This window comes from Geotrypetes seraphini, chromosome 15 (genome assembly GCF_902459505.1).
Source record: "Geotrypetes seraphini chromosome 15, aGeoSer1.1, whole genome shotgun sequence".
Taxonomy (NCBI): domain Eukaryota; kingdom Metazoa; phylum Chordata; class Amphibia; order Gymnophiona; family Dermophiidae; genus Geotrypetes; species Geotrypetes seraphini.
The window spans coordinates 69,750,546-69,773,429 of record NC_047098.1 but is presented as its reverse complement, the minus strand read 5'-3'; the positions used below and the strand labels follow the sequence as shown (position 1 = coordinate 69,773,429).

At 41.9% G+C, this 22,884-nt stretch overlaps 1 protein-coding gene across 4 annotated transcripts in view; it reads right to left on the bottom strand.

Moving 5' to 3' along the window:
- Nucleotides 1–453: 453 nt before the first annotated feature.
- The window catches only part of COL26A1 (collagen type XXVI alpha 1 chain), a 180,088-nt gene continuing 157,657 nt past the window's right edge, over nt 454–22,884 (bottom strand). For 3 of the 4 annotated variants that reach the window (XM_033922391.1, XM_033922392.1, XM_033922395.1), the window contains exons 10-14: nt 15,965–16,017; nt 12,144–12,197; nt 7,823–7,864; nt 5,937–6,021; nt 454–1,602 (exon numbers count right to left, since the gene is read on the bottom strand). In XM_033922391.1, coding sequence (XP_033778282.1) covers nt 1,445–1,602; nt 5,937–6,021; nt 7,823–7,864; nt 12,144–12,197; nt 15,965–16,017 — 392 coding nt within the window. In that variant the 3' untranslated portion in view covers nt 454–1,444. Of the gene's footprint in view, nt 1,603–1,717; nt 1,819–5,936; nt 6,022–7,822; nt 7,865–12,143; nt 12,198–15,964; nt 16,018–22,884 lie in introns of all 4 variants that reach the window. The other variant, XM_033922393.1, reaches the window with a different exon arrangement.

The following is a 22,884-nucleotide window of genomic DNA, read 5'->3' as shown; positions in this document are numbered from 1 at the left end:
CCCACTGCAGGTGATTGAGGCCAGCAGCGTGATGGATTTTAAGAAGAAATGGGATACTCATGTGGGATCTCTAAGGGAGTGAACTCTGGGGGGAGGCTAATTGGAACGGGCAGACTTGGTGGGCTATAGCCCTTTTCTGCCGTCATTTCTATGTTTCTATGAGTACTGTATACCGTCTTGAACTGAAAAGGTATGACGGGATATAAATAAAGCTATTATTATTATTATCTGTCCTCCTTATTTCCATTGCTTTCAGTAGAAGTAAAACCCGGATGTCATCCTCCTTTTTTGGAGCCATATGGTAACCCTAGCACAGGGGTGTCAAAGTCCCTCCTTGAGGGCCATAATCCAGTTGGATTTTCAGGATTTCCCCAATGAATATGCATGAGATCTATTAGCATACAATGAAAGCAGTGCATGCAAATAGATCTCATGCATATTCATTGTGGAAATCCTGAAAACCCGACTGGATTGCGGCCCTCGAGGAGGGACTTTGACACCCCTGCCCTAGCAGAAGGGGAGATGATATCTACCTAAAAGGGGGAATGGAAACTGTTTGCTTAAATGATAAGTACTTCAAGCCACATTCTTACACATTGTCAGACATCTCAGTTGCGGTACTTATGTACTTTGCATGACAAAATACAAAACCCAGGTCATAGGGTTGCCAACTGGCTCCTTATTCACTTGATAGACTTGATCCAGTTCAGGTATTGCTCCACTACATGCAGAGACTCGTAGTTCTGATTTCCAAACTGGATTCCCTAAGAAAAGTAAGACTACAAGTCCCTGCGTGCAATGGGGTGTACCCAGAGGTAGGTTAACCTTGTCAGGTTAAAATGGTGTCAGTTGACAGCCCTATGTTTTAGGGATTTTACTAGCAAATAAGGAATGAGAGAGGGGGAAATACTAAGGTTTAAGCTTTTTCAGATCTAATGTGGTGCATGGAAATGTATCATGTTATCACTGTATCATATTCAAGAACCTTGGTATTAAGAAATTGTGAGTTTTGAAGTTAATGTTGCATACAGTTTCCACGTGCTAATTCTTATTTGCCATAAGGTCCATATAATGTATATTAGTGTATGCCATTAGTGTAATGACCGCCCCCCCCCCCATCTACTTCAGACCCTTTGTGAAAATTGAACCTTTGATGTAATGCATCTCACACTAGCTTTGTCTAAGCACGGAAAACTACGATTAAAAATGTGTTTCCTGAAGCAGAACGTGATTAAACTCATGGAAAATGAATGAGTGGTTATGTGAAGGCTATGTTAGATACCTCACACTGGATAAATGTCCAGCATGAAAACACGTAAAACGCCCCCGAGTAGAAGTTGTTATGTTTGAAATGACAGCTTTGAAAATAACTTGGTCATCAGATACTGTAGCTTTATTCGGTGGATGGGTTGCGTTATGGTCATGGTAAGATTAGTTCCTGCAGTTACTTCCTTTCAGGCTCGCTGATGTCCAGTAGTGAAGAGATGATGTGGTAAGGATAGTGCTGCATCTTTGGTCCTGCGCGCTTGATCTTGTTGCTTGGAGCTAGAATGGATCCTAAGATCTCCTGCCCGGAGCCTGGCTCTGTAGGAGCTGAAGAATCTGCAGAGAGATAAAGAAATGAATGATGTGTTAAGGTCTTCACAAATTCGGAGAGACCTCCCTGATGAATGTCCTAGCTACTTCAAAACAGCCTCGGAAGAACAAGAATACTCACGCCTGTTATGTTTGCTCTCTTTTCTAGTCGTTCACTCAGAACACTTTTATCCATTCTTTTTCTGTAGCTCTCTCCCTCTTCTGGAATGCCATATCCCTGAACTTCAGGAGGAAACATATCAACTTCTATCTGTATTATTTTAATTGTTGATATTTTCTGTGCACTTGATGTAAAATATAAAATGAATAAAGAATTTAAAAAAAAACAACAAAAAAAAAAACCTTCTATCTGGAATGAACTACCAGTTGAGATCAGAACTACTTTTTCTTTTTATGTTTTTAGAAAATATCTAAAGATTTTTCTTTTTCAAAAACTGTTACATAAGTTATTTCATTTGAGGAATCGGAACAACCTCTCTTTATGAAAACCGAGACGAGCCTCTATTGTCTAGAGAGGAGGATACGGTATATAAACCGAAATATTGGATTCTACAAAAAGGCTTAAAGCACATCTTTTTTTCAGGGTTTTGAGCCACTGGAATGGGAACCAGGGAAGTCGGGGTTCAGCTCTGACACTCTTTTTGACTTTGCACTAGGGGCATAGCCACAAGTGGACTTGGCTCTCTGTTTTTGCTTCAGGCCCACCCTGCAGCCAGCCACATATTAGGTAGTTGGCAGGGATCCCCCACGTTTTGCCAGCCAAAGATGTCCAGTGCCTTCTCTGAGTCAGAAAAGCCTGGCAGTCTTGAGCTGCTGACACTGGTTCCGTGAGCTTCCTTGGCATGCCTCTGTCAATGGATCAAAATGCTGCTGCTGACTGCATGAGCCACATTTGCATGAGCATGAGCCACATTTCTTCATTTGGTAAGGCTTAGGGGTCCCACTAGCTCAGGTATGTTTAATTCTAATCTTGGTGAGAAATCGGTGGGGGGGGGAGAAGGCAAAAGTAAATGTGCCCCTTCCACAAAATTATGTCTAGATATCCTACTGCTTTGCGTAAATTACCTCAGGTTCAAACTTAAATTGTAAGCCCTCTTTACACAGGAAGATGCCTACTGTATCTGAATGTAACTTACCCAGAGCTTCCACAGAAAAAGGTGAAAGCTAAATCCAAAATCCCTTGAATTCTCTTTATACCTGCTTATGTATTTCCACCACCTGGAAATGTTGGTACTCTGTACCATGTGGATTTCAAGTTAAATTTGTTGTCCACCAGGAACCAAGTTTTAGGATTGGTGGAATACAATGTTCCACAATGAAATAAATACAAAAATTATTTCTTTATTTTTCTTCCTAGATAATTCACTTCATAGGGCTCTCCTGACTCCCCCACCTATCACTTCCCCGCCATTGTAATTTAAAAACTTCGGGCAGCCGGCGGCACAACGAAGCGAGCCTACCGCTGTCAGCCTGCCCTGAAAGTGTTCTTTCTGCAGTGTGCTACCTATGCAGGAAGAGGAAGTGCTGCAGAAAGAACACTTCTGGGGCAGCCAACAGCGGGAGGCTCGCTTCATTGTGCCGCCAGCTGTCCATAGATTTTAATCCAGAATTCAGCTGAGCGGGGGGAGGGAATGTAGGAAGGACAGATGCTTCACGGGCTACAGGGGGGGGATTGGGAAAGCAAAAAGGACAGATATTGCACGGACTGGAAGGGGTTTGGGAAGGACAGATGCTACATGGGCTGAGGGTTAGGTAAGGAGGGAAAGAGAGATGCATGGGTGAGGTGGTGGGGAGGGAAAAAGAATTGTTGGAGTGGGTGGGAAAGAGAGATGGTATACATGGGGAAAGGAAGAAAGAGGGAAAGTTGTTTTGACATGATAGTGGTGGGAGGAGGGAGGGAGAAATGTTACACTGGGAGGGAGGAGAGATGGCTCAAAGAAGGAAGAGATGTCATATTCTTGAGAAGGGTGATGGAAGGAGGGAAAAGAAAGATACCAGACCAGGGAATAGAAGAGAAGGAAAGGAAAGAGGGGAAATGCCAAACTGCAGGAAGGAGGGGAGAGAGATGCCAGATCACACAAAGGAGAGAAGGAGAGGAGAAAGTTGCCAAACCGGAGGGGGGAAGGGGGAAGACATATGTCTGACCATGGGAGAGGGATGATTTGGTGCTTAGGGATGGAAGGGAAGGGGAGACAGAGGTAGGAGATGGTGCACAGCAATGGGTGTGACAGGGAAGAGATAAGAAGAAATGCTTCTTATGGATAGATGGGAGAAGGGGAGAAGAGGGAGGAGATGGATAGATGGGAAGGGAAGGCATGGAAAAGTAGATTTTGAGAAGAAAACAGAAAAATGGAAGAAAGCTGAATGTTAAAAGTTAATGCTAAAGACGGATGTATGGCAGAAAGTGAAGGAGATAAATACAGCAAATGGATAAGGAGGCCCTGGATACACGGTTAAGAGCACAGACAGGATGGGCAGCCAGAGACTGAATTCAAAATCACCAGACAACAAAGGTAGGGCAAATGATTTTATTTTTAATTTAGCAATTGAATTGTGTAAGTTTTGAGAAATTACATCTGCTGTCTGTATTTTGTACTGTTCAGGAAGAAATATATTTGTTTCTATTTCTCTGGGGGTTGTACTGCATGCCACATGCATTCTAGAAGTGTAGCGTGGGTTTAGCGCGCGCTAAAATCCTGCATGTGCTAAAAACGCTAGCGCACCTTAGTTTGTGGTCCTGTATTTGCATAGGGGTTATCTGTGTTCTGCATGTGTGACCAAGGCCAGGTGTTCTTGTAGGAATGAATGTTAAGAAACATATAGTGTGCTTTGCGTAGTTTAATTTTGTGGTTAACCATTATATATTGTTAATAAGGTTATATTGTATGTATATATGAAAAATGAATGGAAAAATTGGTATTACAATTAATACTACTATGGGGGTAGGATCTAGGGTGGAGCTTTTGCCCCCCTCAACAAAAAAGCATTCTGCTGCCTATGATTCACTTTACCTGGTTTCTTAGCTTTTAGTGAGCCATATTTAGCCAAACAATGAAGAATCGTACCATAGTACTATTAACCCAATTCATAGTGAAGTAGCTAAAACTAAAAAAACAAACAAACTACCTTGAATATTTGGTATTCTGAAAGTTTATTTCAAAGAAAGTTGGATTCTTTTTTTTGATATTTGCAAACAGCAAAGAGCTAGCTCTTAAGCATCAGATCAGGAGAGGAAGGAGAACACAAGCCCAAGCCCCACCAAGATTTCTTGGCTTGCTTCTCTTATCTACACAGCTATGGAAGCCTGTCTTCCACTCCCATCATACTCTCTGTTCTTGGTTGACTCTGTATAACTGTTAAAACTGGAGGGCCAACATTTCCTGTTAGTGATAAGGGGCCGATGCTGACAATAGGGCTGGGAGACCAACAAAGGTAGCTGGGGCTGGAGATGGTTCTGATGCAGGGGCTGATGGGAGCTGAGGGATGAGGTGAAACTGAGGGGGCTATGGCTGGCTGATGGTTAGGCTTGAAGGTGGGAGAAGGTTGCTTGAGCTTGGCAGGGGAGAAGCAAGGGCATATACAGAAGAACGTGAAGGTAGAGTGGCAGACAGATGGATGCTGGGGTTAAAGTTGAGGGAAGGTAAAGGATAGTAGGGAAGGGAAAAAGTCAGAGGGCTATGAAAGAGGTGAAGGAAAAGGGAAGGGGAGATAACTTTGAAGATAGTGAGAGAGAGAGTGGAAAAGGGGAGGGAAAGGGGTGAATGGAGCCTAAATAAGGGTTCAAGACAAGAAAAAGACTTGAGAGATCAATGGGAGGGGAGAACAAGATAAAAGGGGAGGGGAGAGAGGGGATGAGGAAAGAAGAACTTGAAAAGGAAGTTACATATAAGTGATGGAAATGAGGAGAGAGGCATGTGAAAGGAGAGAAAGAAAGGAAGGCTGAAATAAGATTGAGAAGGTAAGAGTGATGGAGGATGGAGGAAGGCTGGAGAAAGGAAGAAGCATAAGGGAAAGAAGAGAGTGACATCAGCAAGTGATAGAGAACTGAGAGGACAGTGTGAAAGATGGAGATATAGGGGATGGGAATGATGATGAAAGAGGAGACTTTTGAAAGAATGGAAGATTCAAGCTGATGGAGTATACAGTACATCAATGTTTTGTATTCCGCTTCCAGCTCTAAGTCTCTTATGACTAGGTGAAAACTGCTGATTTAGAAGGAAATCAGGATTAGGATGTACAGACAAAAAGCAATATCAACAATGAAAAAGGCTCTCTAAAAACGGATCCCAATAGTAGAAATAGTACATATGCACATAGACTCATGCCATAGCCTGACTCACCATGAATTCCTATCATATGCTCTAAAATTAAAACCCGCTCCGCTAAAATCTTCAGGGCCTCTCGAAGTTGCTGAATGCCTTCTCCCTGAAAAGAAAAAATGAATATATCTACAGCAAATTGAGAGACAGTTACAACCAGAATCAGCAATCACAAAGACACAAGTAATCCCCTCAGCGGAGTCAGAGCATAGTGTCCCCCTCTTGGATCTCCTCATTTTATTATGGCGCTTTTCTACACATAGGTCTCTCTAACTTGCCTGCTTGTTGGTTTGGGTATTAAATCAAATTACATAAATACTAATCTTAGCTATACATTCTGGTGGAATTCGTTGTGCCACATTTACAAAATGGAAAGAATAATTGCTTTGCAGAAAGGGAATTATAATAATTTTAAAAAGATTTGGGGGCCATTGACAAATTATTGTTTTTTTTTAAATTCTTTATTCATTTTCAAATCTTGCAACAAGTGTACAATATTCAATCAATTAATTCGTACAAAATCACTTGACATTCTTAACAATTATTATTAAATGCATATAAAAGAGACCCCACCCACACCCAGCCCATTCATCAAGAACAAACTCATTAAAATACAAGACATACCTCCCCTATGTAATAAAAAAGGTGTCCAAGGTGTCTAATCATTAGAATATGTAATCAATGGCCCCCAAATCTTTTTAAAACTATTGTAATTATCTTGCTGTATAGCAAGCATTCTCTCCATTTTATAAATATGAAAAATTGAATTCCACCAAAAGGTATAATTAAGTTTAGTATAATCCTTCCAATTTTCAGTAATATGTTGAATGGCAACCCCTGTCAGTATAAGCAAAAGCTTATTATTATTTGTTGAAATTAGAATCTTGAATCTCATAGATGTACCAAATAAAATAGTATCATAGGAAAGGGCAACATGATTTTCTAACATTGAATTAATTTGGGGTCAAGTTAACTTCCAAAAGGCATTGACAAAGGGACAGAAAAAAAGTAAATGATCTAGAGTCCCAGCATCTAAATTACAATGCCAGCATCTATTAGACCTAGAGCTGTCCAACTTTTGTAAGTGAACTGGGGTCCAAAAAGCTTTATGTAACAAAAAGAACCAAGTTTGTCTCATCGATGCTGACCTTGTAATTTTTAATCTCCAACACCAGTCGTGGCAATTGAGAAGCAGAAATTTGGTGCTTGATCTCAATGCTCCAAATATCCCTAAGACCAATTTTTTGTTTTTTATTCAAGTATCCATACAACAATTTATACCACTGTGCGGCTTGGTGTCCCAAAAAATCCGCCTGAAAGCATAAGAATTCCAAACTATACTGAGTATTAAGATCTTTCCATTCAGGGAACCCCTCCTGAATAGCTTGCTTCAACTGCATCCACTTAAAATTTTGTGATTTACTTAATCCAAATTTATGTTGCAGCTGTGAAAAACTAAGCAATGAACCATTTGAAACAATATCATTTAATGTCTGTATACCTGCAATAATCCAATGTTTCCAGATGATTTGACAAATTATTGTAATGATTAGACATCATTTTCCATTGACAGTATATTTATACATAGGGGGAGGGGGATGGTATAAAGTTCTATTAAAGGTCTAATCAATAGATAAGAATACAATATTTATATGATATTTTTGATTGAAATTTTTGTGGGAAGGGTGGGTGGGGACGGAATAAATTTATGTATTTACGATGACAATAGAATGAAATTCAAGTGATGTGTAAAAGTTTTAAATGATGTAATATTGTATACTTGATGTAAGATGAAAAAATGAATAAAGAATTTTGAAAAAAAAATTACATAAAAACTGGGACAGAATATTAAATATAGAGGTATGCAATCAGAAAATGAAAAAAAATCTGAATTTCTCTCATCTTACCTCAACTCCTTTGTCTCCTTCTCCTGTTTTACCAGGTTCTCCCTATGAAAAGAAGAAAATATTAGATGAATATCTGCTAGTTAAAATGTATCTATCATCCATATTATGCATAGCATAGTGACTATGAAAGAGTGAAGTAAGATATTATCCCAGGACAAGCAGGCAGCATATTCTCAACATATGGGTGACATCAACCACGGAACCCCGATGCGGACAGCTTGACAAGCAGACTTGCTTGTTTATTGTTTATTTAGTTATTTGATTAAACGCTTTATCGATTCTACAAAGCGTTGTACAGAGTAAAAAATTTTTCCTTTAGACAAACAATATTACAGTTAATACATACTTTCTAAAAACTACAAAGCGAACAATAATACATGCAAAGTTATTGTGGACGAACGAACAAAAGACACACAAGGTAAAGAGGGAGGAAATACAATAGCTATAGTAAATGGAAGAAACATTAATGTCAAGTACAAAAGGGCAGGGAGTTAAAAAAAAAAAACTAAAATAAGACATCAGTTAAAATCAACTTTGAAATAAAATAAAACTTCAGTTAAAAGCATCTTTAAAAAGGAAGCATTTTAAGTTGCTTGAAGAACTTTTAGAAAGTTCGTGACTGCTGCACCGCGCATGCACAAGTGTCTTCTCGCCCGACGTAGGGTGCGCATCTCCTTAGTTCTAGCTTTTCTGTGGAGCTGAGAAACCCTTGTTTCTAGCTCTGTGCGAATTTGTTGCTTTCTCACACCACGGCTTTTGTTTTTTCTTCATTTTTTTCTTTTCTTGTTTTTAAAACAACAAGTCACTGTGTGGCGTGTAAAAACAAAAACCATTGTCGGTTTTTTGATGGTGGGGCTTGGCCCACGGCCCCAGCTGGCAGTCTTCAACTTGGCTGAGGCTGTCTTTTTTTCCATGCCCCGACCTCTTACAGGATTTAAAAGGTGTAGCCAGTGTAATCGTGCGCTTTCCATCACTGACCCGCACCATCGGTGCATTACGTGCTTGGGGCTGGAAAACTGTCCTGAATCGTGCGCACACTGTGCTACTCTTCAAAAACGAGCTCTAAAGAGACGTCTAGTTCAGCTCACTGTATGCTCCCATCCGCCTCTTCCTGTACTAAAATCGGGCCTTACCAATCAGGAGCTGCATGTCAAAGCAGCTCCTGGTTGGTGAGGCCCGACTTTAGTACAGGAAGAGGCGGTCGGAGCATACAGCAAGTGATTTCCTTCACTCGCCGGCACTCCGGCTTCCCTCTCCTGCTGCCCTCTCCTGTCTCCCCTGCCTAAAAAACGTATTCATGGTTTTTCGAAATTTGCGGGAGTTCCTGGAAAGTAATTTTGGGGGAGTACTGTATACAGATTGAGATCTTTAAATCTGTCCCCATACGTCTTATGATGAAGACAACACACCATTTTAGTAGCCTTCCTCTCTTTTTATCTTTTTGAAGGTGCGGCCTCCAGAATTGTACACAATATTCTAAATGAGGTCTCACCAAAGTCTTATACAGGGGCATCAATACCTCCTTTTTCCTACTGGCCATACCTCTCCCTATGCAACCTAGCATCTTTCTAGCTTTCACCATCACCTTTTCAACCTTTTCAGTCACCCGAATGGAACACTTAACTTTATAGTGGACTATCCTACATCATTACTTCACCTTTCCCAAACAGTGGGACACCTTAGAGGGCACGGCCATGAACTTCACATAAAGGATATTCTGGATCCGCTTCAGTCAGGCTTTCACCCACTGCATTCCACGGAATCTGCCCTTACTAAAGTATCCAATGACCTGTTCTTGGCCAGATCCAAGGGCCTCTATTCTATCCTCATCCTTCTCGATCTGTCTGCTGCCTTTGATACTGTTGATCATTGCCTACTCCTTGATATGCTTGATATGCTGTCCTTGTTGTGATTCTAGGGTTTTGTCCTCTCCTGATTTTCTTCTTATCTCTCCCATCGCACCTTCAGTGTATTCAATGGTGGTTCATCCTCCACAGCCTTCCCGCTATCGATTGGTGTACCTCAAGGCTCTGTCCTGGGACTGCTCCTTTTCTCAATCTACACTTGCTCACTTGGAGCGCTTATCTCCTCCCACGGTTTCCAGTATCACATCTATGCTGACAACTCTACATGTCTGCGCCAAATATCTCTACTGAAACCCAGACCGGAGTCTCAGCCTGCCTGTCTGACATTGCTACCTGGATGTCTAACCGCCATCTAAAATTGAATATGGCTAAAACAGAGCCTAAACCCACCTCTCCACTTTCCTCATTCTCCATCTCAGTGGACAACACTCTCATCCTTCCTGTTTTGTCTGCTCTTAATCTTGTGGTCATCTTTAACTCCTCTCTCTTCTTCACTGCCCAGATACAACATATCTCTAAAACCTGCTGCTTCTTCCTCTATAATATTACCAAAATCTGACCCTTCCTCTCTGAGCACACTATCAAAACACTTATCAATGCCCTAATCACCTTGAGCTTAGACTACTGAAACTCTCTAATCTCAGACTTTCCGCTTAGCCATCTTGCTCCCCTCCAATCCATCCAGAATTCGGCTGCATGACTCATATTCCATGAGTGCCACTTTACTCACATTATCCCTCTCCTAAAGTCACTTCATTGGCTTCCCATCCATTTCCGAATACAATTCTAACTCCTCTTACTTACCTACAAATGCACTCACTCAGCTGCCTCTCACGTTCTCTCTTCACTTATCTCTCCCTATGATCCCCCCGTGAGCTCCGTTCAGCTGGTAAGGTGGTCCACTAAATCAAGAAAGCCTTTCTATGGTTCATTAGCCCATCCACCATTAGGGGATGGGCTAGTGAACCATCCATCATTAGGGGTTTCCATACCAAGTGCTGCTGTTCTAGAGACAGGTATGTACACTTTCATTCAGATTTTTGGGGTTGGGAATGGGTCAGTGAGCACTGGGGGAGTGTGGAGGGATCATACCTTCATATATCCAGTGGTCATCTGGTCAGTTTGGATATCTTTGTGGCACTTAGACACTTCTAAAATAGGTCTAGCTCCGAATGTCTAAGTTCCATCCAGGACATCCTGGGAAAGGTTCAATTATTGTTGCAAGATGTCCAAGCTAAACTTAAAAACAAACAAACCATAGTAACATAGTAAATGACGGCAGATAAAGACCAAAGTGATCCATCCAGTCTGTCCAACCAAAAATACTTCATAAATTAATTTAGTTTAAAATGGTTCTTTTTCTTAGATATTTCTGGGCCAGAAACCCAGAGCCCTGCCCAGTGGTGTGCTTAGGTTCCATCTACTGGAGTCTCCATCAAAGCTCACTTCAGCCCATCTTAACCATCCCAGCCATCGAAACCATCAACTGAATGTCCATATACGGGACACAGGCTGTGCAAGCCTGCCCAGTACGGGCCTTAGTTCCTTCAACGTATACCCATTATTTTCTGATTAGAGATCCTCTGTGTTCATCCTACACTCGGGAGCACATTCCAGGCATCAACAACCATCTCCATAAAGAAGAATTTTCTAACATTACTCTTGAATTTACCACTCCTCAACCTCAAATTATGCCCTCTGGTTTTACCATTTTCCTTTCTCTGGAAAAGATTTTATTCTACGTTAATACCTTTGAAGTTCTTGAATGTCTGAATCATATCTCCTCTGTCCCTTCTTTCCTCTAGAGTATACATATTCAGGGCTTCCAGTCTCTCTTCATATGTCTTCTGGCACAAACCTCCTACCATTTTTGTCACCTTCCTCTGGACTGCTTCAAGTCTTATGTCCTTTGCCAGATACGGTCTCCAAAACTGAACACAATACTCCAAGTGGGGTCTCACCATCGACCTGTATAGGGGCATCAACACCTTCTTTCTTCTACTGGTCACGCCTCTCTCTATACAGCCTAGCATCCTAGCAACAGCCACCGCCTTGTCACACTGTTTCTTCACCTTTAGATCTTCAGACACTACCACCCCAAAACATGACTATAACACGCCTCCCAACATGCCCCCCTGCAACTCTGGATGTACAGTGGGTGAAATGCCTCGCTAGACATCCAGAAAAACAGCTTTGAAAATTGGCACTTGGATGTCCTGGTGATGAGGACATCTAAGTGCCGACTTATGATGATTTTTGGACAATTTTAATATTTTATTATGAGCTCCACAGACTCTTCACCTCTATAGCTGCTCTTCTTTTTGCTTCATTTCTAACCATTTTCTTGATTTTATCCTAGTCTCCCTTTTGAAAGTAAATGCTCGTGCAATAGATTTCCTTAGTTCTTCTCTCTCCTCATTAAATCGAAATTGATCATGTTATAAAATTTTACTTACACTGTCACCTCTGTCTCCTTTCATACCTCTAGAGCCAGGATGTCCTGGAATACCCTAAAGAACAAAACAGTAAAACTGTTTAAAGTTGTTAAAACGCATGCAGATTGTGAAAAATTGCAAGCAGACTTTAGGAAATTGGAAGACTGGGCGTCCAAGTGAAATTTAATGTGTACAAATGCAAAGTGATGCACATTGGGAAGAATAACCTGATTCAAAGTTACCAGATGCTAGGGTCCACCTTGGGGGTTAGTGCCCAAGAAAAAGATCTGGGTGTCATTGTAGACAATACATTACATTACATTATATTGTTGTTTATATACCGCATAACCTTACAGTTCTATGCGATTTACAATACAATGAAACATTCCACCCAATGTGTGGTAAAAGCCAAAAAAGCAAACAAGATGTTAGGAATTATTAAAGAAGGGATGGTTAAGAAGACTAAGAATACTATAATGCCTCTGCATTGCTCCATGGTGAGACCTCACCTTAAGAACATAAGAATAGACTTAATGGATCAGACCATCTAGCCCGTATCCTGTCTTCACAGAGGCCAATCCATGTCACAAGTACCTGGCAAAAACCTAAATAGCAGCATTCCATGCCACCAATCCAAGGCAAGCAGTGGCTTCTTGAGCATTGCGTTTAAGTATAGCATTTGAGTATTGTGTCTAATTCTGCTCACCTTATCTCAAGAAAGATATAGCAGAACTAGAAAAAGTTCAAAGGAGAGCTACTAGGATAATAAAGGAGATGAACTCCTCTCGTATGAGGAAAGACTGAAACGGTTAGGGATCTTCAGCTTGGAAAAGAGACATGATTGAAGTCTACAAAATCCTTAGTGGTGTAGAACAGGTACAAGTGGATCCATTTTTTACCCTGTCAAAAAGTACTAAGACATGGGGACACTCAAAGTTACAGGGAAATACTTTTAAAACCAATAGGAGGAAATATTTTTTCACTCAGGGAATAGTTAAGCTCTGGAATGTTAAGAGCGATTAACATAGTTAGTTTTAAGAAAGGTTTGAACAATTTCCTGGAGGAAAGACAAACATGGGGGAAGCCACTGCTTGTCCTGGATCGGTAGCATGGGTTTTGGCCAGGTACTAGTGACCTGGATTGGCCACTGTGAAGATGGGCTACTGGGCTAGATGGACCATTGGTCTGACCCAGTAAGGCTATTCTTATGTTCATAGGATAACATTTTGTTATCTAGTTCCATCTGATGCTTGCAATTAAAAGTAAAAGCAAAAGCAACATGTAAATGACGATTCCTCAGTAAACCAAACCTGGAACAGGATTTTGCTATTGCAACCCTCATCATGCAAACAATGATTACTTCATCTTAAATTTTGCTATATAACCTATAAGAAAAGTGGAGTTGCCTGTGTACATTGAACTGTTACCGGTCTCCAGTCAAACAGAACAGTAATAAGTTGGGTCACTTTGAAGTGGAAATGAAGCTGAAGCTGGTACCAGCTCTTGGTGAGCAGACATATATCTCTACCATAACAGATTGCTGGTCATCCTAAGGAAAATTTTACTTTGGGGTGACAATTTATAGAGGGGGAAGCCTACTTGTTTGGCCCCAGGACTCAATGGTTCCCACACTTTTGACGTTCTTCCAACAGTTCTCAAAGATATTCAAACATAGTTTGCCATCAAATGAAAAACTGTTAGAACACAACAGACAATGATTGTGAAAGACTTCTCTGTAATTGGCCGCATGATGATGATAACAAAAATGAAAATGCAAGTGATGAATTAGACCACACTGCTTCTAAAGTAGATGATAATGACAATGGTGATGATAAAGTGTTCTTCACTTTATGGAAATCATAAGAACATAAGAATAGCCTTACTGGGTCAGACCAATGGTCCATCAAGCCCAGTAGCCCATTCTCATGGTGGCCAATCCAGGTCACTAGTACCTGGCCAAAATCCAAGGAGTAGAAATATTCCATGCTACCAATACAAGGCAAGCAGTGACTTCCCCCATGTCTTTCTCAATAACAGACTATGGACTTTCCTCCAGGAACTTGTCAAACCTTTCTTAAAGCCAGCTATGCTATATGCTCTTACCACATCCTCTGCTTACCACATTCCAGAGCTTAACTGGAACGTGTTGCCAGAGGATGTGGTAAGTGTTTCGGATAGAGATCAATATCTGTAGACCCAGTCAAAAGACATCAGTAATATTGCAGTCTGACCTGATTTAAAGAAGCATTTTACTCAGACTGAGTAATCCACTATATGTCAATGCTGTTGTTGAACACCTTTTTAGTTGTGCTGGTTTAATGACTCACAAGCACACTTACATGAGTGACAGCCATTTTCAAAATTTAGTATTACTAAAAGCAATTTGGATTGAATTGCAAAGTAAAAAAATTGGTTGGGATAAGTTGCATTCATTGTAGTTGCAATACTTTTATTTTTTACTCAAAAGAGTATTTTATAAGGCAATAACTATTTTACTATGTAAATGTTTTAATGTATTCTTCACTTTACTTTTACTTAAGTACTTTGACCAAGTACTCCAGTGTTCTTCAACCTTTTGATACCCATGGACCGGCGGAAATAATAATTATTTTGTGGACCGGCAGTTGAAGAACACTGGACTAAGTCGTGGGCCAGACCCTGCCCATCTCCATCCAATATCCGCCCCAGACCCTGCCCCCATAATAGTACTAATTGTAACACCATTTTTCCATTCATTTTTCATATATACACACACACATACAATATAATCTTATTAACAACACTTAATGGTTAACCACAAAATTAAACTACACAAAGCACACTGTCTGCTTCTCAACATTCATTCCTACCAGAACACAGATAACCCCATGCAAATACGGGACCAAAAACTAAAAGTACTAATATATAAAAACAAACCCTAAGGTGCAAGACTCTGCATGCAGTACAACCCCAGAGGAAAAGAAACAAATGCATTTCTTCCTGAACAGACTGCAGATGTAAATCAATCACTAAATAAAAAAATAAAAGCATTCCCCCTACCGTTGTTGTCTCTCTCCCTCCATGCTGTGCCTTGCCTTCTTGCCTGATCCCCGGTGTTATCTTCAGGCTGACTCCCTCTTCCTCAGTGCTGCAGTGCACAAAGCTGTGGGCAGTGGCTCCTCGTGCGTCCCGCACCTCATCTGGAATCCTTCCCTCTGATATTGCGACATCAGAGAGAATGCTTCCGGTTCAGGCACAGGATGCGCGTAGGAGCCTCTGCCTATGGCTTTGTGCACTGCAGCACTGAGGAAGAGGGAGCCAGCCCAAAGACAACGCCACATCAATTGCACCGTGAACCGGTGGCTGAAGAGCACTGAGTAAGAGAGGCAGGATTTGATCCATTACTTTAACAAGTAGGCTACTCCTCCACTCTACTATTAATATACTAGTTGTTACCAAGTGGCTAAAATGATAAAGCTGCTGTGTTTCATTGACTACTATATATAAAAACTCTTAGCCTTGACAGATCTCGTACTATGCAGCTATCAGAATTGTAAATAAACTGGGTGACATCATTGTTACATTTAAAGCATAAGGCGCATGATTATTCCAGTTTAGGGGGACTATTTTTGTCTTTGTTTTTCATTGGGAATGGGCAACCAATATGAGCAAGTCCTTAGAAATGTATCCAAAGTGTAACATAGAAATTTAAAAAGATCACATAAAACATACACTTGAATTTATATGAAAATAAATAAAAAATTTAAAACATAAAAAAAGAAATGTATCCAAAGAAAGTAATAGAACATTCCTTTATCTCAGACCCCTAATTTCCCAAACAGTGAAATAAACATAATCCTCACCGGAGGTCCAGGTGGTCCTATCAGCCCGGAAGGTCCATTTGGTCCTGGTAGTCCTGATGAGGAAAATCATTAGAAAATATTCAAAATGAGGCCCTTTTAGAGCTGCTGTATTGAAAATAAAAATACACATAGCTGATCTGTTGCATCACCAGAGAGACCAGTGGAACTGCCGCTGGCTTTCCATAGCAGTGCCACAGTAAGGAGGTGGAACTGGGTGGCTTTCTGCAATGGTTCCCAAAGCTGTCCTGGGGGAACCCTAGCCAGCCAAGATTTTGGATATTCATGAGTTTGATTTTCATACATTGCTTCCACTGCATGCAAATTTCTCTTATGCATATCCAGTGTGGGTATCCAGAAAACCTGACTGGCTGGTATTCCCCCGGGTCAAGTTTGGGAACTATCCTGTTAAGGGGGAAATTCTATAACCAGCGCCTAAACTTAGGCAGTGATAGGCACCCTGTTGATGCCTAAGTTAATTGAAAAAAAGCTGTCAGAAGCAGCAAAAAACGGCAGTGTTGAAGCATCTACCAACACCTAAATAAAAAGGCAGCTGGAATTGCAGCTAGGTAGCCACTTTAGGCCACAGAACACCAAAGCAGGTGTGGCCAACACCAGAAGTGGCGTTAGGTGGGGTAAAACAGCTACCTAGCCGCAATTCATGCCACAATAGGCAGCTGAAATGTAGGCCTGGAAAACCATATCCTTACCGCTAGACCTCAGCAGCCATAAGCTGATTGCGGCAGAGGAAGTTATCCACGATCAGCTGAACTGGCAGAGCTCCCCCAAAGAGTCCTTAGCTGGTCGAAGGGGAATTCCCCTGCTGCAATCAGCTGAGCCAGCTGTGGTGATCCCTTCAATCGGCAGCATGGATGCCCACTGCCACCTGACACCCAAACCCCTAACACCCCCCCAACTGCGATAGACATGAGGGATGTCCATTCCCTCCTGCTGCCATCTCCCCCGAACTCCTGACATCCCCCCAACCACTGACACCCACCCAAAAAAAAAACACCCCAGCACCCCTAAGACCACCTCAACCTCCCCTGTACCTTTCATAGTCAGGCCTGCCTCATCAAAATGGCAGTCCTCCTCTTTCTGGTGCATCCTGGGATACAGCAGGGAGGAGCCTAAGGCCCCACCCATAAGAGGAACCTTAGGGACCTGGGCCAACCAAGACCTTAGGCCCCCTTCCCGATGCATCCTAGGATACACTGGGAGAGGCCTAAAACTCCCATTGGCCTGGATACCAGTCCCCTCCCTGGTGCATCACAAGATGCACCAGGAAGGGGAGGCCTGACATTTTGAAGAGGCAGGTCTGTTGGCTGGATGGAGTAGGCATCCCTCCGGCCAGCCTGACTGTGATAGGTATTGGGGAGGGAGGTCGAACTGGGCTTAGGGTTGCTGGGGTGGGGTATTGGGGGTCCAAGATGGGGGGTTCAGTGGATGTCAGTGGTTGGCGGGGTTTCAGGATGGGGAGTTTGGGGGGCTGTTAATGATTGGGGATATCAGGAGCTTGGAGGGCCAGCAGCAGGAAGGAGTGGAAATCCTTCCTGCCAAAACTTCCTGTTTCCACCTGGGCAGATTGCAGCAGAGGGAAAGCTTTGGGCTGGGCAGCCGCCTGCAACTTAGGAAAACACCTGCCGCGCCAGGCTCCATTGAAAAAGAAAACTGATTTGGAAAGGCAACCATGAAGGTGAAAGGAAGAGAGGGAGATGGGCTAACAAGGGGAAGAGGTTGCGTGGTGCTTGAGCATTATTGTGTGCTGTCAGAAGGTGTGGGAAAGCAGCAGCAACAGTGGGGACGTTCCCTTCAATCAATTAATCAAAACTTGCTTTTAGTCCCATCCTTAAGACATATTAATACTATGCGAACTAACATTTTCTCTGTAACTGCCCCTATGCTGTGGAATTCAGCTCCTAACCACCTAAGAGAAAACACTTTGCTAAACACCTTCATATCTAATTTAAAAACATTTCTGTTCAAAGATGCCTTTGACCTATGATCATCGTTTTCCCTCCCTAATATCCTTCCCAGTTATCCTTTTCTATCCGAATAATGCAGTTCTTCCCTTCTTTCCCTTCATCCCTGTTTCAGCCTTTGTTTTATTTTGTAATTCATGTTGATCTGTGGTCCATTCATTTGATTATTATATTCTTTCTGAATCCCCCTTTGTTTTAAATATGTAAACCACCTTGAAGCCTGATTAGGCGGGCAATCAAACTCTTACTGGATGGAAGGAGGGGATAAAGAAAAAAGGGCATATGCTGGATGGGGAGAAGAGGATATACTGGAGGGGGTGAAGGAAAGGGGTGGCAAGCTGTAGGTAGACACAGTGAAAAGAGGAAAATTAAGGACTGGATAGTAAGAAAGAATTTAATCTAGATGGAGACAGAAAATAAATTGAGATGGAAGACCAGGGAAGAGGAGGAGGAGATATGCTGGACTTTGTGGTGGACATGGGAGAGATGCTGGATCTGGGATAGGGTTACAGATGGAAGGGAAAAAAGTGGAGAGACAGGGCACAGAAGAAGAGATGCTGGGCAACGAGTAACCAAAGGGTCAGGGACACAGAGAGGAAATGTTGGAAAAGGGGTGGGATCTATTAATATTCTGTTTTCTTTATACACTCTAGGCCAGTGATGGCTAACCTTTTTGATCCCGAGTGCCCAAACTGCCGCACAAAACCAAAGAATTTCCTCAAAGTACCAGCACGTCAATTAAACCTTAATAACAAGATTTTAGTATCTAAAAACTCTTTATAAAGTTGCCTGAACTATGTAACATCATTTTTAAAGGTTGGAATCTTTGTATTGTCAGAGAATCAATTTGATTCACAATCCTTTGGTTTTCATTTCAATTTATGTTTTAATGATTTCATTCATGGGCCGAATACACACATACTTTTCTCTGTCGCCGCACTCTTTGACCAAAAGATTTGTAAGCCTGCAACCACGTCAAGGTAGACTCTTTCAGCAGCTCCCCTCCCTCCCCCTTACCTTTGTGGCCAAGTCAAAATGATCTACCAACAATAAAATTTTAAAAACACAAAGAACGCTATACGCAGAGAAAATGTTAATTATCATTTATATTCCGCGGGTTTTCAAAGAGGTCAAGGCAGATGACTTTATGCAATGTCACCTCAGTAACAACTATACAAAAATAGACAAATATTCCCCCTCCCTTTTTACTAAACCGCGATAGCAGTTTTTAGCGCAGGGACCTGCGCTGAATGCCCCACGCTGCTCTTGAAGCTCATAGGCTCCCTGCGCTAAAAAATGCTATTGCGGTTTAGTAAAAGGGGGCCCTAGTGCAAAATATAGACAGCATATATAAATTCTCAAAGCAGACACATTTTGATCACTAAATTGAAAATAAAATCATTTTCCTACCTTTGGTAATTTCATCAGTCTCTGGTTGCACTTTATTCTTCTGACTGTGCATCCAATATTTCTTCCCTTTTTTCAGCCTCCTGTATGATTTCTCTCCTCCAGACCTCATTCCATCCCCAAACTTTTTTTTGTTTCACCTATGTCTGTCTTTCTCTCTCTCTCCGTGCCCCATTTTTCTTTGTTTCACCCAGCCCTCTTTCTTTTTTTTTTTTTGGCCCCCTGTCCCCCCCTTTCTTTCTCCTTGCCCTCCCCTATGCCACCACCATTGGGAAAATGCTGCCACCGCCACTGGGGAATAGGCTGCCACTGCTATCGGGAACAGGCCGGCGCCGAGTTCGCCCTGCTTCTCTTCCCCACGGGGCCGACCAACTCTCGCCACTCGACTGGCTGGCCCAGAACGTCCTCTCCGACATCAGAATTGACGCGTGTGGCGAGAGTTGGTCGGCCCCACAGGGAAAAGCAGGGAGAACTTGGCACCGGCCTGTTCCCAATGGCGGCGGTGGCACTAAAGTGGCTAAAGAGACGCAGTTTGCCAGCCCAGGGAGAACACTGGAGGGTGGCCAGCTGTGTACCCCCTTGGGGTGTAAAACCGGGGCAGACCGCCCCCACCCCCACCTTGGTATGCCACTGCCTGTACCTCACTCCCTCCCTATGACCAAAAATTCTCCTTTCTTCTATTCCCCGTGTACACAACCATCTCTTTCCCTCCCTTCCTCTCTCCCAAGTCCTTGCCTTCTGTGTCCAAAAACACATTCCCTCCCCCACCTCAGCATCTCTTTCCCTCCCTTCCTTTCTCCCAAGTTCATGCCTTGTGTCCAAAACGCACTCCCTCCCCCTTTTGTGTTCCCCGTTTGTCTCCCAGCCCATCTTAGCAACTTTCTCAGCAAAATGTAGCTCGAGCCGCGTAGGCTTGTCTTCTATTTCCTGCCTGTCCCGCCACGCACACATAGCCGATCGGAAATCTTACCCGACTTCAGCGCTGACGTCAGAGGGCGGGCTTTGCTTAAGCCCTCCCTCCGACGTCAGCGCTGACGTCGGGGAAGATTTCCGATCGGCTGTGTGAGCGGCAGGGCAGTCGGAGTAGAAGACGAGCCTCGCGGCTCGAGTTATATTTAACCTCGCAGGTCCCCCATCGTCCTCGTTCAGCTCTCTCTCCTGTGCACCCCCTGGTAGTACTTCCCTGATGGCGGCCCTGCGCGTGCCAGCTGCAAGGCCTTCGCGTGCCACAGTTGGCACGCGTGCCATAGGTTCGCCATCGCTGCTCTAGGCATTTTAATATCAAGAAAATGGGAGAGCCTGAGAGGAAACAAAAGTTGCCATTCTAACTTCAACCAATCAGGGAGCTTTTCCATGAGCTCTGGGAGGACCCTATACATACCCTGCTGCATAATATAGGATTGATGATACCTATAGAAATTAGGAAAATTTACCCCACCCTCTGCAATTGGCTTTTGTAAAGACACTAAGGCAATTCTAACAATTTTACCCAGCCAAATAAATTTTGTAAGAATACTTTTTATAAAAAGACCCCTGAAAAAAACTGGTATCATAGCCATTTGGTAACAAACTACAGGCAAAATCATCATCTTAATAGTTTGGACTCTCCCCCAACCAAGATAAATGTAAAGGATTCCATTGCTCACATAATTCTGTTACCCTCTTTAATAAAAATATTTCTTTCAATTTCATTGTTTCTTCCAGCATATTTTTATCCAAATACCTAAATATTTTATTCCCTCCTCCTTCCAGATAAAGGGAAATGAATCAAATAAACCTTTTGTACAGTGTACATTGAGTGGAAGAACTTCTGATTTGCTCCAATAATTTCCTGCGCTCTTGTGTCTGTCTGGTAACATCTGGGTAGATCCAAACTTTTTTCCCCAAGAATAGAACTTGAGGATTGCAGAAATATTGCCTAAGTAAAGCAGACATGTCCTGCTCAAAAACAAAGGAAACAATTAATTTGGCGTGCTCTGAGGTTTCAGTTATTGAAGTGTCAAGAAAATCTGTGAGATTCAGAACAGCTTCTGATGGATTCTGGACACCTTCATCCGGTGTGGCTCCCATGTCCTTTTTTATAACAGGAATATAATAAATACGATTGACCGGTGGAATACAGTATGATGTAATATTTTTGTGCTGTCTTTTCACAAATAAGGTTGTTGCTCTTTGAGTCCCAGGAGGTAGTGATGTCATGGTATCAATGCTCCCTCTAAGGATTGCTGGGTGCGTTCAAATTTTTTCTCAGATTTGCAAGTATTTTTTTGAGCGACCATGTTAAATCTGTGAGCGATTGCTTATGTACTCAGCTTAAAAGAAACATACCATAGTATGATATGATAAGATTCTGAGTGTGTTTTTGCATGTAAAATGTTTTCTAGTGGCGGGCAAACTATTGTGCCGTCTATTTCTATGTTTCTATGACTGTGTGTTGGTCTTACTCAGGGGACATCAAAACTTTGTTGTCTTTTTGTTTTTTTTAAATAAATCTTTATTCATTTTCAAAAAATTACAACAAATGTATAACAATCATTCAGAAATACCTTAATTCATCACTTGACAATCTTATTTGTTTTACTCCAAATAAATAATTATATAAGAAACCCATCCCTCCCTCCCAGATACCAATTTGTATTACTCCAAATAAATAATTATATAAAAATCCCACCCCACCCACCCATATACCAATAAATAACAATTATTATCCTTCAGAATCCCACCCCCTTATCTTATTCAATATTTTGGTGTTTAAGATGTCTGATCATTAGAATAAATCGCCAATGGCCCCCAAATCTTTTTAAACTTATTATAATTACCTTGTTGCAGAGCAAATACCCTTTCCATCTTATAAACATGGCACATTGAATTCCACCAAAAAGTATAATTTAATTTAGTATAATCTTTCCAATTCCCTGTAATCTGCTGAATGGCAACCCCTGTTTATTATTATTAGCTGAAATTGGGCTTTTCAATCTCATTGAAGTACCAGATATTATAGTGTCATATGAAAGGGCAACATGATTTTCTAACAGTGAATTAATCTGGGGCCAAATTAACTTCCAAAAGGCATTTATATAGGGACAGAAAAATATCAAATGATCCAATGTCCCAACTTCTAAACCACAAAGCCAGCATCTATTAGATCTGGAACTATCTAACTTCTGTAAACGAACTGGGGTCCAAAAAGCTCTATGCAACAAAAAAAACCAAGTCTGTCTCATAGATGCTGCCCTTGTAGTTTTTATTCTCCAAGACCAAAAACGTGGCCATTGAGAGGCAGAAAATTGGCGGGTTTAAATCAAAACTTGATATAATTTTAGTTGGTCATAACATTAGACAGAGCTTGTAAAATAAATATAGAACATAGGTGTCTTTTGAGATAGTAACCCTAGCACGAACAGTTGGTTGTATTGGGTGCGATGGGGTGGGAAAAGTAGGTATTGCAAGGGACTTGGGATGGTGCAGGGAGTAGGACAAGGGAGGGGCATGGAGCAAGGTAGGTTCTGTGTATTTTCTGTCAAAAGGTTGGCA